The 18,074-nt window shown below is 43.3% G+C and overlaps 1 protein-coding gene across 3 annotated transcripts in view; it reads left to right on the top strand.

Annotated features, from left to right (window-relative positions):
* The first annotated feature begins 8,104 nt into the window (after positions 1-8,104).
* CMIP (c-Maf inducing protein) overlaps positions 8,105-18,074 on the top strand; it is a 268,371-nt gene continuing 258,401 nt past the window's right edge. For 2 of the 3 annotated variants that reach the window (XM_027850398.1, XM_027850399.1), the window contains exon 1: positions 8,106-8,514. In XM_027850398.1, coding sequence (XP_027706199.1) covers positions 8,215-8,514 — 300 coding nt within the window. In that variant the 5' untranslated portion in view covers positions 8,106-8,214. Of the gene's footprint in view, positions 8,515-18,074 lie in introns of all 3 variants that reach the window. The other variant, XM_027850397.1, reaches the window with a different exon arrangement.

Genomic DNA, 18,074 nt, shown 5'->3' with positions numbered 1-18,074 from the left:
AATTTCAAAGTCCTATGGCGACAGGCAAGCAGCAGGTGCAGATACACTGGGAGCTGTAGTTACAACTTGGCGCACAGGTGGCCCAGGCCATAGGGTCACCTTCTCACTGGAAGCAGCTGTGAGATTTGGCAGCCCCCTGGGTGTCTGAGCAGCCTTTTAAGGAACACACTGCTCACCTCCTGGTGTGAGGAAAGGGTTAGAAAAAGTGCCCTAAAAATTGTCTCCTTACCCAACCCTGACCTAATAACCATGGCAGGTGGGGAATCCCATTCTGCATCAAAACACAAAAAAATGTAAAAAAAAAAAAGCTGCAAAGACAATTAATACAAGTGCACAAATTTAGAGAATCTACCTCAAATGTTCACATGGACTATTTGTGCCTGACCTGTGGTAGAACATTCTGAGCATGTATTGGTCTGATCAGCCACAGTCTGACACACTGAAACTTGACTCTAGCATAGTGATATCATTGTGGTCCTCTTTGAGAATGAAGGACAACAAGGTGGCGAAGTGGATAGAGCTCTAGCCTTGGAGTCAGGACGATCTGAGTTCAAATCTGACCTCAGACACATAACACTCACTAGCTGTGTGACTGGGCAAGTCACTTAACCCCAATTGCCTCACCAAAAAAAAAAAAAAAAAAAAAAGGAAGAGAGAATGAAGGACAACAACCAGTCTCCTATTAAACTTTCAGGCACAAACCTCTCCCCTCCCATTCCTGTCCCTCTAATAATTGTTACTTGAAGTACCTATTATCTAATCATGTCTCCCTCATCCGGTACTTGTGGAATACCCAAAGTCCAACAGGCTTTTCATTTATCACTATTACAAAAGGACAGAATCAGAGAAATGTATGACTGGTCACTCTGAGATAAGCAGTCTGAAAGAGGATGAGAAGGCTGCAGTGATTCTTTTAGACAATTTATAGATTTCCATTTTACCATGTTACACACAATTTCTAAGAATCTGCTTTAGATTATACAGGTGGTACAGTGGATAGAGTGCTGGACTTGGAGTCAGGAACACCCGAGTTTAAATTCAACCTCAGATACTTACTGTGTGACCCTGTGCAAGTCATTTGACTTCTGTCTCAATTTCCTGAATTGTAAAATGGGATAATAATAATAGCACCTACTTTACAGATTTCTTATGAAGATAAAATGAGATACTTGTAAAGTGCTTTGCAAAACTTAAAGTGCTATGTAAATGCTAGCTATTATTATTATTACTAGATCCTATTGCTAACAAGCCTTGAGAGCCAGTCTGTGTGGTGAAGAGGAAAGACTGCTGAATTTAGAGTCAGAGTACCTAGGTTGGAAGGCTCTGTCACTTACCATTAATACAACTTTGGGCAGGTCATACAGTCTTTCTGAGTCTCAGTTTCTTCATCTGTAAAATAAGAAAGGTTGTACTAGATAACCTGTGTGATACCTTTTAACTCTCAATCTGTGGTCTTCCTTCTGTTTCACTCTTGTCCTTACCTTCAATCTTGCTTCTTATCCTTTCACTTCCCTTATGACTTCATAAGTAATGTTATTACCTGCTAAAACTCATAAAGAAATCTGGGGGGGGGGGGTAGTTTCCAAATTGAATGTTGATCTTCCTTGTAATACCATTTACACCATAATCCAGGTCAGATTTGTTCCTCATTTCCATGGATAATCAAGAAAAAGTTGGTAGAGTCTTTTTAAAGTCACAGGACTAGAAGGGATCTTCTAGATCAAAGTGCAACCTACTCATTTTACAGAAGTGGAAAAGGAGGCCAAGAAAGGGAAGGGACTTAATCTAATTTTGTGCCTGTTTACATTTAGCAACTTAGGTTGTAAAAATGATAGCAATTGACTCCTAAATGAAGTTTAAAAGCAGATGCAGGAGACAATATTATATCCCTCCAAGTATAGTGTCCTTTGTGGTCACATGGCAGACAGACAGACAATGGCTTTTAAGGGGTGAGAAGATAACTATGTCTAAGCCTGGCAGAGTAGAAGTCAATTTCAGTTATGAGAAGAACATTCAGTTCGTCTTTAAATGTACCTTACCCATCTCATCTATCAAACCTGCAACCTAAATTAGCAAAATTTGAGAATTAATAGAATGAACCCAAGTACCTTATAGAAACCCTAAGTTACCACTATATCTGTGTAGCTCAGTGTGCCTTTCTACCTTAGATATGGGGTGAGGGAAATGAGGGAGATAAGTTGGAAAATAGAGTTATGTGTCCTCACAATGTGCGTACTCCAACAAAGCAGATTGCAACTTATCTACATCCTCTCGTCTCACACAATTATTGTCCATGTCCTCCAATAAATGCTTCATACATGTCTACCCAGCATTCTAGGGCTACCTCTTACTAGCTTACTGCTCAGTCAGGAAGACCGAGTTTAAATCCTGCTTCAGATACTTCCTAGCTGTGTACCCCTGGGTAAGTTACTAAAGCTCATTCTGCTCTTATGTTCCTAGAATCCCTTTTAACTCTACGACTTGTTCTAAGCTCCCACCCACACTGATACTTCATGATTCTGTTTCCCTTACAGCTGTTGGCACAAAAGAAGATTACCAGTTAAGGTCAGTTAGGTGATGCAATGGATAGAGAACTGGACTATTGGTCAGGAAAACCTGAGTTCAAATCCAACTTCAGATACTTAATAGCTGTGACCCTGGGCAAGTCATTTAACCTCTGTCTGCATCAGTTTCCTCATTTGTAAAATGGGGATAATAATAACACTTACCTCTTAGGTTTGTTGTGAGGATCAAATGAGATATTTGTAAAGCATTTAGAACAATGCTTGGCATATAATGGTGCAACTACATGGCGAATAGAGTGGTGGGCCCAAAGTCTGGAAGACTTATCTTCCTGAGTTTGAATCTGGCATCAGATATTTACTGGCTGTGTGCCCCTAAGCAAGTCACTTAATCCTGTTTGCCTCCATTTCCTCATCTGTAAAATGAACTGGAGAAGGAAAGGGTAAACCACTCTAGTATCTTTGCCAAGAAAACCCCAGAGGCAAAATAATAAAAATGAAAATTCTGCCCAAACTAATTTATTCATTCAATGTCATCCCAGTCATACCACCAAAAAGTTATTTCATAGAGCTAGAAAAATAACAACAAAATTCATCTGAAAGAAGGAAAGGTCAAGAATATCAAGAAAATTAAGGGAATGCCCATCAGTTGGGGAGTGATGGAACAAATTGTGGTATATGAATATAATGGAATAGTATTGTGCTATAAGAAATGATGAGCAGACAGATTTCAGAAAAACCTGAAAAGACTTAAATGAACTGATGCTGAGTGAATTAAGCAGATCCAGGAAAACACTGTACATAGTCACAGCACCATTATGCGATGACTAATTTTCACAGATTTGGTTTTTCTCAGCAGTGCAAGGATCTAAGACAACTCCAAAAGACTCATGACGGAAAATGCTATCCACTTCCAGAGAAAGAACGATGGAGTCTGAATGCAGATTGAAGTATATTATTTTCACCTTTTTTTTTTTTTTGTGGCTTTTCCTTTTTGTTCTGTTTCTTGTTTCACAACATGACTAATGTGGAGATATGGTTCCATCATTGCATATGTATAACCTACATCAGATTGCTTGCTGTGTGGGAAGAAGGGAAGGAAGAGAGGGGAGAGAAAAATTTGGAACTCAAAATCTTATAAAAATGAATGTTGAAAATTATCTTTAACATGTAATTGGAAAAAATAAAATACTATTTACAAAAAAACAAACAATAAAAAAACCCAAACAAGGTCACAAAGAGTTGAACATGACTAAACAACAATAAGTGACATATAGTAGGTGCTGAATAAATAATTGTTTCTTTCTAATCAAATTCTATTTGTGATAGCCCCTGCACCAAGCACTCCATAGGTACTTTCTAAATGTTTACAAAACTGGTTCAGAGCAAAACTGTTTGCTGACATGGGGGTAATTGTTCTTGGTTGGTTGTTTTCCAAAATAGTAAAAAATTTCTCAGGAAAGAATTCAGAAATTGAAACACTCCTCTGGTTACCTTGTTTTGTGAACCTGTGCCAAAAGTATACGAGAATCAAGTTCTCTTGTGAGATTTCCAGTCCTTCCTGCTTTTTTGTTTACAGGTTCAATCCTGTTGTAATGAACCCCAAGGGATGGTTAAAAACCTTTCCTCCTGAAACTCTGGAGTTATAGAATATGGCTTGAAATTTGTGGGCTATTAGTTGGGGTTTGAAAACTTCTGTTATAGAGATGGTGTTATTCTTTTTTTTGTAGCGGGATTTGACTACCCAATTCTTATGTTCTAAAGGAAGATTCAGGCAGGCTAATGGGATTAAATAAGGAAAAATGGCTGACCTAACACAGCAACACAACAAAGGAGTGAATTTCTTCATTATTGTGGTTTATTTATATGTGTAAAGTTCTATATGTTTCAACCTGAAATCATGAACTTGCTGTTAAGGTGTTGCCCACATTCCCATCTGATACTTACACAACGTCAGCAAAATGCTGCTCTACTGGAGACTTCACCTCTGAGTTGTGGCTAGAATGATTTGGGGCTGAGGAGACCAGGAAGGACTCCATACTTGAGAATATAGGTAATGACTGTTTATTTTTGCTTTGCATTCGATGATCCTATAAAGCCTAGGAGACCCCAGATGCATGGCTAAGGCTCAGGGAGCACTAGTATTCTGGCTTCATATCCTTCTCTCCTAGGGCTTTATAATTTGTGTGTATGAAGTCACCTTGGGAGCCCGTAGGACAGAGGACCCAGGAACTCTTCAAAGATAATCATTGACTTAGATAATTGAGTTACAGCTGAAAGAGATTTCAGAGGTTATCTTGCCTAAATACCTTATTTTATAGATGAGGAAACTCTGGCTGAGGAAGCTAATTGACTTGACCAAAACCACAGAGATAGTAAGTGGCAGAGCTGGATCCCAAAATCTGCAATCTTTCAGCTCCACGACTTCATGCAATTTCTAGGAATACCCTATGAATTCCATTCCTCAAAAGGTTTAAGTGCTCTGGCAACAATTAGTGAAGTATCTTCTTATTTAGATGTTGGGGTGGGGAACTTCTTCCCTGGACTTTTGCCTGGTTGTTTTCCCCAGGGTGATGGTGTTCTGAACTTCAAGTTGGGATGACAAGAATTCTGTTTTCCAAACTATTGTTCAGAAATTGTCTTTTCCCCCAGTGAATTTTCAAGTCCCAACCTATTCCTCAGCTGGCCCCATATATGTTTATTGAGAGTTTGACACACTGGACCATTTCCACTGCACTCCACTTCCATTGTTCAGGAGAATAGCTCATACCCTGGGTCCTTTTGGGCTTAGCTTGTCCTTCCTTAAATGTTATATTCTTCAGGAGAAGGTAGGCTCCTTTACGCTAGGAGCTAGAAGAACGTAAATGAAAAAGCTTATTAAAATGAAGACAAATTGACTAGGTTACTGGAAAAACAACAAAGGTCTCAGAGAACCAATAATGAAACATAACCTTCCCCCTCAAAGCAGAGGTAGGGGACTAATAGGAGAGAGTATTGTACATACATTGTCAAATGTGGTCACTGTATCAGGTGCTTTTGCCACAAGAGAGAATTCAATGAGGAGACATAAAACATGAGTAATTTTTTTTCTTTAAATTCAAGGAGCCAAGGACAAAATATAACATTTTGTCTTTGAATTGTCAGTACCTAACACACAGAAATCACTTAATAAATGGTTATTGAATTTAATTTCTTGAGATTTGGTTCAGAATTAGGAAGAGCAAGCTTGTGGATTCTGCATTTACACCAACAAAATTCACAGATCTACGCTTATGATCATATGACTTGAGGCAGAAAGGGACCATATAAATGATATCATTTACACCAAATCCCTAAGACCCTAAGAGGGGCTTTTTAAATTCACCCAGATAGTAGAATTATGGTTTGAAGCCATCTTCTGTGACTTACATCCAGCACTCTTCTTACTCTAATGGGCTGCCTCTAAAACATATGAGTACTTTTAACATGATCTTGGGTATTAAACTGCAGAAACCAGAGAAAAAGCTGGCTAATATAGATGTATCTCCCTTGTGTTTTTTGGTGAAACTCTTGACACTAGAAAAGCTGGGGAACCTTGGCTGTGTCTGTACAGGCAAAATAAGGCGGGGTGTTGAAGTAATTAACTGGATAATTCCGGGGAAAAAATCTTTTTTTATGACCAAAATTATCCAAATTGGCTGTCTCTAGCTGCCATAGCTTAGACAATTGGCTCCACTTCTCCCATCTTGTTCTTCTCTGTTGTAGTCACATCGAAGGTCTCCACCTTTGCCAGGTATTGTTTGCCATTTCCCCCGTATCGATCCAGCTTCCAGCCTGACATTTCTGGAAGAGAGAACTTGTGAACCAGCTAAACCACAGGAGGGTAAAATCCCCGGGCGAGATATTAACCCGCTCAGACATCGTGGAGGCGAATTCTTCTGTCGTTAGTGGGGAGGGATTTTCGAATGACTCCCACGGAGGGAGCCTGGGCTGCCACAAGAACACTCCAGAGGATTTGGAAATGAGGGGTGTCGAGCTTGGGCTTGCAGTGGGTGCATTTTCCTACATGAGGTCACCCCACCACTCCCTACCCCTCAACCCGAGCCTCCGAATTCGCTCCCGCCCACTCCTCACACACATTCCTGGCTTCCCTTTTCCTGTCCCCCCCCCCCCCACCCCCGTCCTCCCTCTCAGCTCCTGCCAGGCCCTGCCTGGGCTGCCAGCTTGCCTACGCAAGCCCGCTCCCCCCGGGCTCGCCCGGCCTGGCTTCACTCCATCACTGCGGCGGCGGCGGCGGCGGCTTTCCGAGCAGAGGCGCAACGCCTTCTCCTCCCGCGGCAGGCAGGCAGGAGCCGGCAAGCAGGAAGCCCGCACCTCCGCCTCCCCTCCACCGTCCTCCTCGCTCCAACCTCCCCGAGCCGAAGGGCGCAGAGCGCGCTCCACACTGCCCCGCTCATCCGCGGCTCTGCTGCCGGGTCTCCCTGCTCTCCTCGGGGTCTCGTCCTCTCCTCTCCCTTCTCTGTACAGCCCTGCCCTGCGTCCCTGCCTCCTAAGCCTCCCCGGTCCGCGGCCGCTACCCTCATCTCCAGCACGCTGGGTTCGCTGGCGGCCTCTCCTCCCCCTGGCCTCGGTTGATTCCAAGACTGGGGCTGCTGTTGCGGCTGCAGCCGTCCCTGCTGCCGCCACAGCTGCCCCTGCCGCCTCCGGCTCTTGCTCGCGCTCCTGCTTCAGCTCCCGCTGCCATTGACGTCAGAGGGGCTGGCACATGACTTTGGAGAGACCAATCAGGAAAGCCCGGGGCTGCTTCTGCAATCTCTCAACACAACTCCTGCTCCCTCCCCCTCCCCCTCTCCCCCGCCCTCCTCCTCTCCTCCCCTTTACTCCCCCTCCCCCCTCTACTCCCCCTCCCCCTCCCTTCGGTTTCAGCAGCGGCGGCGGCGGCAGGAGCACCAACTCCGCTGCTCCCCCCCACTTTCCTCCTCCAGCTCACACACACACTCACACATACATACACTCACTGTACGCTCACACTGTACACACACCCGCACTGTACACACGCGCGCACACACTGTGCACCCAGCCAAGCGCGGAGACGGGAGGGGGGAGGAGAGGAGGGGGGAAAAAAGCCCCCCCTTCCCCACTACCCCAGGCTGTGGGGCGGGCGGCACAAAGAGAGAAGCAGCTTCCTCACTCGCTCCGTTCCCCCTCCTCTCCCTCTCGTCCACCTTTGTCAGCGCGGCGGCTCTGCCTCCTTCCCCGCCTCCGCCAGGCTCGGCGCTGGGCACTGCCACGGAGGACATGCCTTTCGCCGGCTAGGCTAGCCCAGGGAGGAAGGCTCCCAGGATCCGGGCAGGCAGTCGGGCGGACGAGCCGCGAGGGAGCAGGCAGAGCGGCGCGGAGCCGAGAGGGGCTGCCGCCGCTGCCGCCGCCGCTGCCGCCGCCGCCGCCGCCGCCGCTCGTGCTCCGCGGGCGCCCCGCGGCCAGCCGGGCTCGCGCCTCCCGCTCCGGGTCCGCTCCTGCCCCCTCCCCCCGGGGGCTCTTTGGATTTCCCCCCTCCCCCCGCCCACCTCACCCGTGAGTGGGGGGCGGGGGGGCGGGGGCTGCCGTGACACGGACGGTCCTCGGGGCTCCCTCCGTCCCTCCCTCCTCCTCCCCCGGGAGGTGGCGGTGAGGAGGAGGAGGAGGAGGAGGAGGAGGACCGGGAGGACCAGCTATGGATCTGACCAGCAGCTCCGGCGGGGCGGGCGATCCCCGGCAAATCGAGGAGACCAAGCCACTTCTGGGTGGCGAGATGTCCGCGGTGGAGGGCGGTAAGCTGGGCGCTGTGCCCTGCCGGAGGGCCCTGCTGCTCTGCAACGGGATGAGGTACAAACTGCTCCAGGAAGGGGACATTCAGGTGTGTGTCATCCGGCACCCCAGGACATTCCTCAGCAAGATCCTCACCTCCAAATTTCTGAGGCGGTGGGAGCCTCACCACTTGACCCTGGCGGATAACAGTCTGGCATCGGCAACGGTGAGTAGCCCCCACCCCGGTGGGGGGCTTGGGGGGGGGAGGTGTGGACGGCATCCTCCCTCCGCGCCCGTGGACCCCCCTTTCCCTTTCCTCTCTTCTCTTTCTCCCGCCTGCCCCCCGCCCCTCCCCCCCTCCCCAGTTTACCCCCCAGTCGCTGCGCGGCCCCAGGGTCTGCATCCTTGTCTTTCTGGGCCTGGCTTGGGTTCGCAGGCTAGGCGAACGCCCCGTTGTCATCTTAGCGGGAAGGAGGACTAGGGTTCAGCCCCTCAGCCTCGGGGCCTCCCTCCCCTGCCCACCAGATCCCGCAGCCCGGGGTACCGGCCCCCGAAGCTGCGAGGCTAAGTGCCTGAACAGAATGACATTGAGTCCTCCCTGGTCATTTGGGCTTGGTGCGCCTGGCAGGGCAGGGCAGGTCGGGTCAGTCGGGTGTTCTGTCTCAGCCCCAGCCCAGAGGCACACAGCCCGGAAAGGGGGGGGTTGCACCCCGGGATTGCTTTGGGCTCTCATTGAACCGTTCCCCCCTTCCCCCAACAGTCTTCTCTGAGCTGGAAAAAAAAAATCATCCTTAGCAAGCCAGTACAATTAAATGTTTTTATTCTCCATGGAAATGTTGGTAGACAGCTCAGACCCCGTGATTCTTTGCTTAAAATCTGAACCACCCCTGGTTGTGTAGAAGTTGGGGTTCCTCGGGTGGTAACATATTTCAGAGGGCAAGGGGTGGCCCAGGGCTGATTTCTCTCCTGTGTTTTCCAGAAATGTGATTTTGCATGGTCAATGAGTGTTGGTTTTTGTTTTTTTTTCCAATGGTCAGAATTGAGGCAGCTTCATGAAACTAGAGGATGAACCAAAGCTCTGTTTCTGAAATAGAGTCTGTAAATAATGGCTCCAAGGCTCTGGAAGACAGATGCTGCTGTGGGGTCACTGGGGGGCAGGGAGGAGAGGGACAGGAGAATCTGTATTTTGAAACAAGTGTCTTTGGCCAAGGACAGTAAAAACACTGTCTCTAGGAGCCCAGGCCTTATTCTGATGGTTGCGGTCACATCTCCTTGGAAAAGACTGACAATAGGAATTAGAAAATAGTCTGCCCTCCTTGTTGACTTTGAACCTGTTTATCAATAGTGATGGGGGTGGAGGGAAGGAGGAGAAAGGAGGATAGGATCAAATTCCCAGCCTTACATATTGTGCCACAAAGGGACGTGGAATTCTGTGTAGCAGTTCACAGTGTGGTCTATGTCATGTGTGTTGTCCACACACCATCCCTGTTTGTGCTGACCCCAGCATCCAGTTTTTCTTTTTTCTTTTTGGATTGCCTTGTGGATGTTATTATGTTCAAGAGAGACATTTTGCTTCACTTGGTGTTGTATTAGAGTAGAGGTTAAGACACGTGAACACTTTTTATTCATAATTCTCAGTCTGTTGGGATTTCTGGGAACACTTTGGCTATGGGGCTTCATTCCCCAAACAACACCTCTTGGAGCTGTTTGGTTCTAGAGGTATGTAGGTGCTGCCTGCAGCCTATGCATGATCTTTGCTCCTTCACATAGTCTACACAAGGCTTGTTTTCACCTGTGCACAAATGGGAACCTTAGTATACTTCACACAAGGAAATGCTGGACTTTCAGGCTCCAGTTGCCTCTGCAGTGACTGCCTTAGATGCTCTTGAGGTTTCTTAATGAGGCTTTTGCATGGGCAAGGGCATAGTCTAAATACTCACATGGCCAAGGGCAGCCATGGCCTCCCCTTTCCCAAGTGGAGAACAGGAAGGAAAAAAAATAAATTGTGAGGCATTGATACTAGTCCTGGGATCCAGGACTTTGTTCCAGGCACCAGTCTCCTGTTCAATCACATAAGGGTAGGGATTAGAGTAAATTCTGCTACCGATATGGCCAGTGTGCAGCCAAAATCCTGAGAAAGTCAACTCAGAAGCAAGGATTTTGATTTTGAAGTGTTGCAAAAATATATCTGAGAGAAAGGAAGGAGGCAAAAAGAGGCATTAGGTATCCATTAAAAAAGAAACAAAACAAAAAAGGCCTAAATCCCCAAATGCATATTTTGTTTTTGAGGCTAGAAAATCTAGAGTGTTAGAGAAGTGGTCAGCAGATCTTTCTCTTCTTGAGCAGAATTGTGATTTCCAGGATCGGGAAGGGAGGGTTCTTTATGGAGAAAGCCCTGTCTTGGCAATTCTTTTTTCTGAAGGGTTGGGAAATCTTGAAGATGGAAATATGAGGAAGGATCCTAAATGAACAGGCTTAGTACTCTTTTCTCTACTGGATTCCGCCAAACCCCATTTCTATGGGGCCCTCTCTGCCAAGTGTTCTTATTGTTCATTCCTATCAGCCAAGCCATTAGAGAGATTTGGATGTCCTGGAGGATGGTGGTCCTAAGGAATAGGAGCTTCTTCCCTCAAAAATGGTGTGACAGTTCAAACTGAGAACTTGAGGGTGGGGGAAAAATTACCAAGATAGACTTTGAAGTGACTGTTGAAGTCCTTAGCCACTTGGTGCCTTAGCCACTCTTAGACAAAGTATATTTGGCCTTTGTGTTTTTAACTTTGGTTATAGAGTTATACAGCTTATCTGTATTCTACAATGTCACCTAAATACTACACTGTTATGGAATACTAGTCCAAGTAAAATAAAGGTGAATTGGAGTACAATTTAAATTTAATCTGAGCTGCAGTGAGTTGCCTGCTTTAGAACAGACATGTAGGATATGAATTCACCCGCCTATAAAAAGATGAATGCTTTTAAAATTTTTCCTCTGGGTGTCACCTGCTGTATCCCTAAGTTAAAAAAGCCTCAGAGGATGATTAGTGCAGGGAAATACCTTGAGATGAAATTTATTTTTCTCTTACATCTGTGTTCAATTCAATTCACTTCAGTTTAATTCATTGCTACAAATGTTTAATATCTTGTACTTTCCCTTTGTACTTGTTCTTTAGTGTCTACACAGCACAAAATCAATTGGAAATCTGTCAGTTATCAACTTAATTTACACAGGTTTCAATTGGGACAGCCAGTTGTATTTATTCAAGGCACCCAACTTCTTCTCCATTCCCCCCCCCAAAAAAGGGAAAAAAAAACTATTTTGTCTGAATTCTTTGGTTTGTCTGTCAATACAACCTCGTTTAATAGAATAATTGTTAAATCTGTGTAGATATTAGCCAGGTCTGCATAATTGTAGCTAAATAAAGCTAGGAATAAAACCTTAGGTGATTCTAATTTCTAGGGAGCAGTCTTAACTGTGTGCAGGAAGCCAGCGTGGTGTTTCTGGATTCTTGACACATGGCATGGCACTGTTGGGGAGCAGCAAATGACTGGACAGACCAAATATTTCAGGCGTATCTGATATGGCCAGCTGGGCTTGTGTGGACATAGTAACTGCTCAAGAGTCATTTCGGTAAAAAGAAACTAAACCGGATGAATTTATTACTCTCTGTACTTTGTACAGAGCAACCTTTGAGTTCCATGTTGTTAGGCAGTGCAGTTGGGATTTGGGCCCTATACTTCTAGCCTTCCTTTCTTAAGGGTGGGCTATTGACTTCGTAATATACAGTTTATGGATTGACTTAATTTGAGGTGGAATGCCTGGTTTGCTATGATGCAGGCTACTAATAGACAGAGGCTGTGTAGATAATGAAAACCAAACATTTGACAAATATGAAACACTGATTTGTATTAGGTGTATGTGTGACTGAGGCAACAGGTAAAATTGTCTAGGCTGAAGTGGGTAGGTTTACCCATGTTGTACATCTCTTTCAATGCCCTTGACCCAGACAGAAATTAAAAAAAAAAGTTTTATTGACATTCTTTGTTTTTCTATCATTTCAACTGTCCTCCCCATTGGACTTTCCCTTGTGAAAAAAAACAATTAAACAAAAACGTCTGATACAGTGACCACATCTGGAAGTGTATACAATATCTGTCCTATTAGACCCCCACCTCTCTGCTTTAAGGGGGAAGGTACATTTCATTATTTGTTTTCAAGGATCTTTTTTTTTTTTAGTTACCTTGAATTTGTAATCCTTTTAGTAAGATCTTCATTTACGTTGTTTAGTTCTTCATGTTGTTCTCTTGGTTCTGCTTATGTTGCTCTGCATCAGTTCATAAACATCTTCCTATATTTCTTTAATTTACTCATTTTCAGTTCTTGAATTGAAAGGAGGTATTAACTATGGATTTGATTATCTCTGATAAAAATGAAAGTTATGATATCTGTGCTGATCAAGAATAGACCATATTATTTTTTCTTTTACCTGCAAGTGGAGTTTGGTTAGCTCAACATCTTTGTCTACCATCTTGGAAAGGACTTTATCCATACTCTTTTTTTTTGGCTTATAGCAGTAGTTTTCACAGCACCACAGAAGTGCATATAGATTGCTTTTTTTCCTTTTAGGCCACAGTTTCTCCTTGTTAAAGGCACTGGTTGGTCTACCAAAGAAATTGTCCTTTATTCATGTACCAAATAGGGATAGAGAGAAAGGAAAAGTCCTTATTTTCAATCACAGTAATGAGTATTTGTTTGCATGCTTACCTATCCATTTGCTCAGGGAGGGTGAATGCTTTAGTGAAACAGAAAGGGAGAAAAACAGAAGTCACCTTAATACTAATCCTTTTGTCTAAGCTGTTTTTTTTTTAAACAAAAAATAAGATTCTCAAGATGTATGGATAGATGGGGTGAAGGGGCAGGGGATTTTTTTTTTAAACACATGTAGAATGGGGGCAGCTAGGTGGCACAGTGGATAGAGCACCATCCCTGGAGTCAGTAGGTGAGTTCAAATCAGACCTCAGACACATAACACTTACTAGCTGTGTGACCCTGGGCAAGTCACTTAACCCCAATTGCCTAATCAAAAAAAAAAGAAAGAAAGAAAGAAAAGAAAAAAAACTTAGAATGAAAATCAGTGGGTTGTTGTACATTCACAATCTCCATTTTGCTTACTTTTTTCCCTTGATTTGTTTGATTTCTGTGCTTTCCCTAGTATAGTCTTTACCATTACGCACAGCCACTGGGCTAGATTCCTTCCCTAAGTTCCAACTCTTCCCCTGTTCTGAATTGAGTAAGCTTGTTGTATTTAGTGAAAGTCAGCAAACAAAAGTTGGATGTTCTTTTTCTTTCAATGCCAGTTGTCACCAGAAGACTTGTGTTTGTTCATTTATTCAGTTAGCATTAATTACATATTTTGGTATCTATAAAATTCTCTTGTTGGAGAACATTTTGTTTGGGAAGGAAGTCTGATATCCTCTGTAAAGGAAAAATGATATCTGTTTTATTAATACTCATCAAATTGTATTTGACAAGAGACTGTGTTTATTTGCTGCTATTTTCCTGGCAAGGACTGACATGCTCATTAACGTACTGGACAAAGTCCTTACAGTCCAGGTGAAAGATATTACAATGTGTTTGGTCTGTAGTCTTACTAAATAAACAGGTGACAGAGGGAAATCCTGGAGAGTGTCTAGAGGAGGACAGCCAACTGATGATCACTTGAGGGAACTGGGGATGTTTAGCTTGGAGAAAATGCAAGAAGAACAGCAGAGTTGCCTTCAAGTATTTGTAGAGATTTGTGGAAGAGAGAGAGGACTTACTCCATGTTAGAGGAAAGAAGTAGAGGCAAAGAGCAGAGGTTGCAAAGAGCTGCATTTGGGCTTGATGTAAGGAAAATCTTCCCAGAAGTTGAGGTGTCCAAAAGTGGATGGTCTGCCTTTGGGGGTAGTGGCTTCCCCTTTTTTGGAGGTCTTCAGGCAAAAGGCCGATGACCCCTTAAGTATGGTATAGAGAGGGTTCTTGTTCAAGTGTGGGCTGGATGCTCAATCTCTGAGGTTCTTTCCAACTCAGAAATTCTGTGATTTTGTGATGCGGAGGACTTGTTGGCCGCTTTTGGCCAGTTTGTTCTTTTAGTCAATTAGGCAGTGTCTTCTTTGATTTAGCAGTAAAAACTTTGACTCAGGCAGCAGTGGATAGAGTGTAGGGCCTAGAGTTAGGAAGACTCACCTTCCTGAGCTCAAATCTGACCTCATACACTTAGTAGCTGTGTGACCCTGGACAAGTCACTTAACCCTGTTTGCCTCAGTTTCCTCATCTATAAAATGAGCTGGAGAAGGAAATGGCAAATCCCTCCAGTATCTTTGCAAGAAAACCCCAAATGGGACCACAAAGAGTCAGGCATGATTGAAAAATGATAAACTACTTTGTATTCTTTCTATGTTCATATATGTATATGTATACAGATGTATATCTTTAATACATATGTATGTACATATATGTGTATAGGTGTATATATAATCTCTCCAGATAGAATGTAAAGCATTTTTGTCTCTTTTTTTATCTTTGTATCCTCACCCTTATCGCCTAATGTCTATTATATGTATGCCTAGCATACTTATAATACTTAATAAATACTTGTTGATTGATCTCATTGTTCTTTATTTAATATTAATATTAACCTAGCTTTGGATATGTGAACAACTCTTCAGGGATGGAACATAGGATAGATCTGTGGGTAGGTATGCAGCTTCTGGGGTTTGATATTGGACATTAATCTTGGTTGAGTCTCAGATTTCAATTCTGGCATTTTTGGATGAAATAGTAAAATGAGCTCTTTAGGCCTTACCCTCCAACTCCAGGGAAGGAGGAACAACAACCCTAGAAATTGTGTTTTCAGGACAGTAAATCCTTGTCTGAGAAGGAATTGGGCAGTGAATGTGGGTGTGGGTGTTCATGGGAGCTTCTTGTTCCCAGTTAGAGCATTTTGTTGAAGCTATATCGTGTCACATCTCAAAGGGAGTTCTCAGAGAAAAGTCCTCAGGTTGGCTGTCAAGCCAGTCCACTACCTTGACCAGAAAGATACCTTAACCTGTCAGATTCCCACCTTCTTTGGGTCTCAGTGTTAGTGATTTGGAGGAGGACGTAACCCTTTGTATCTTATTCACAGAAGGGATGACAAGAATAAATCATTTATGAGACAGAAACATTTGAAGAAAATTAGGATTCTTAACAGAACTATCACTTATATTAAAAAAAATAATTGGTGATTTTCAAAGCAATATTGGAATATTTCTTGAAAAGATGTGAGGAAAACTCTGTCCTCCATCCTTGGCATTAACTGACACAGTACGGGCTTTCAGGTCCAACAGACCACAGCCTAAGGTCACTGATTGTCTGGTTTTCATACAGGTTGCATTGAAATGAAAAGACCAGGCAAAGCCAAACTTACTTTTAATAGTAATTATTTCTTGGTTCTGCCTTGTTTTTTTTCTTTTCTTTCCTAGTCTCCAAACTTTTTGCTCTTTCCGAAGTGGAAGCCAGATTAACTAGGAACTTGCTGGGGTAAGGGGAGCCTGAGAAAAGTTTGGTTTTTTTCCTTTAATCACTACATTAAAATTGAAATGTCAGGTGCCTGCTGTGCACCAGGCATTATGCTAAGTGCTTCCCAAATATTATCTCATTTGATCCTCATAACAATTTTGGGAGGTAGGGGCTATTATTATCCCCATTTTACAGGTGAGGAAACTGAGGCAGAGGTTGAGTGACTTGCCCAGGGTCCCAGCTGAATGTGTAAGACCAGATTTGAACTCAGGTCATTCTGACTCCAGGCCTAGTGCTATATCCATTGCACCATCTTGCTGCCACAAAAATTTACCTAGTGAATCCTTTACCTACCCATCCTTTAAAACCCAACTAAATGTCACTTTATTGAGGGAGTCCACTTCCCAATTTTCTGCTGTTTCTGCATTACATACTGACATGTAGCCTTTTTATGTTTCTCTTGAAGTTCAAGGTGAGTGTCTGAGACCCTGAGCCTATGTATTTTCATTGAGTGAATTTTGAGATGTTTATGGGTATAAATACAGTGACATGATCGGGGGCAGTCATACTGTAGTGTTAAGAAGGTTTTGGAATAGAAGTCCTGGTTTCAAAATCTGATTTTACTTGCAATCGTAGAATCTCTAAGTTGGAAGGAACCTCAGAGGTTTCTTAGTCCAAACCTCTCATTTTACTGATGAGGAAACTGAGGTCCAGGGAGGTTAGGAGACTTGCACAAATTAACACAACACAGTGAGTAACAGAATTGGGATTTGAGTCTAGCTTTTTTCACTCTAAATCCAATGCTTTTCCCACTCTACCATGATTCTTGTAAGGTCCCTTCCAGTGATAAATCCTGTGATTCTCTGGGAAGCCTTACCAGATTGCTCTTCTCCTTCCTCCCTCTTCCCTTCACTTCATTCCTCACAATTCATTTTGAACCTGTGCAATGTACTTATTGTGCAATAGTGTATATTGTAGTTATCCATGTATCTTCTCCCTTTACTGGGCAATGAACTATAGGAAGCTAGGAACCTTGATTTATTTAAGCTTCTTATCTCCTCTAGGGTTGAACAAAATGCTCAGCACACAGTGGGTGCTTTTAAAAAAAAGTATCTTAAAAAAGTTTTGTTGATGCTTTTTGTTTCCATGTTACATTTATTTCCCAGTATTTCTTCCCTCTCCTTTCCATAGAGCTTCCCTTGTTTAATAAATGTCAGGTAATTTTGAACTTATTGAACTTATTGAATAGGACTCCCAGCACTAGCATTGTTGTGTTAGGTGAATTGTTGTTGTAACATTGATCAGGAGAGCAGGTTATATTTGGGATAGGAGGCAAGGATTTACCCGCTAGCCCCAAGGACAGCCAGTCTCTAGGGAAGCCTTAAATATTACAGGAAATGTATATAGAAAAGCCTACAAAGATGAGACTCTATGAAGAATAGTCAAATAACAACACTTACAGAAGGATTTTTTTTTTCTGCTAAGGCTCAGATTCTCAAGATAGGAAAATGGCATTTTAAAAATCGTGATACTTTTGGTCACCAGTGATAAGTAATCCAGAACTCTGGAGTTGGAAGACACTTAAGACTTAGTGTGTCAGAGACCATCTTGTGTAAGAGGAGAAAACTGAGGTCCACAAAGAGGAAGTAGCAGTATGATGTAATTTAAAGAGTATGAGATTTGTAGTCAGAGGACCTGAATACAAATTATGGTTCCATGCTACCTGTGTGACTTTGGGACAGTCGCTTGATCTCTCTGGGTCTTAGTTTCCTCAACTACAAAATATGTTTAATTCAACAAATTTTTATTAAGCAGCCACTACGTGCAAGACACCGTGCTAGTCATTGGGATACTGCAACTGACAAAAAACAAAATTAAAAAAAAAAGTAGCTGTCCTCAAGCTTATCTGCCCTTAGGTGTCTTTCTAGTTTTGGACTAGGTGATCTTTAAGGCTCTTTTCAGCTCTACATCTTAAGACTTGCCCAAGATCACATAGCAAGTTAGTGGCAAATCTGGGACTGGAACCCAGATCTCTTGGTAACCCAAGTCAATGCTTTTTCCATTACGTCATTGTATTTTAGTTAGGCTAAATGTAGTATGGTTTAAAACTAAAATTTTTCATTCACAGAAAATGGCAGTATCATGAAGCCCAGATAGTTAAATAAAACCAGAATAACAGTTACCATCAAAACCAAAATTATTGAAACTACTTATTAACAGATAAGGTTGGATAAAATAACTTTGGGAAAATG

The sequence above is a fragment of the Vombatus ursinus genome, unplaced genomic scaffold (assembly GCF_900497805.2).
Source record: "Vombatus ursinus unplaced genomic scaffold, bare-nosed wombat genome assembly UNPS02009062.1, whole genome shotgun sequence".
Lineage (NCBI taxonomy): Eukaryota > Metazoa > Chordata > Mammalia > Diprotodontia > Vombatidae > Vombatus > Vombatus ursinus.
The sequence above is the reverse complement of the archived record's forward strand: the minus strand, read 5'-3'. Positions and strand labels throughout refer to the sequence as shown.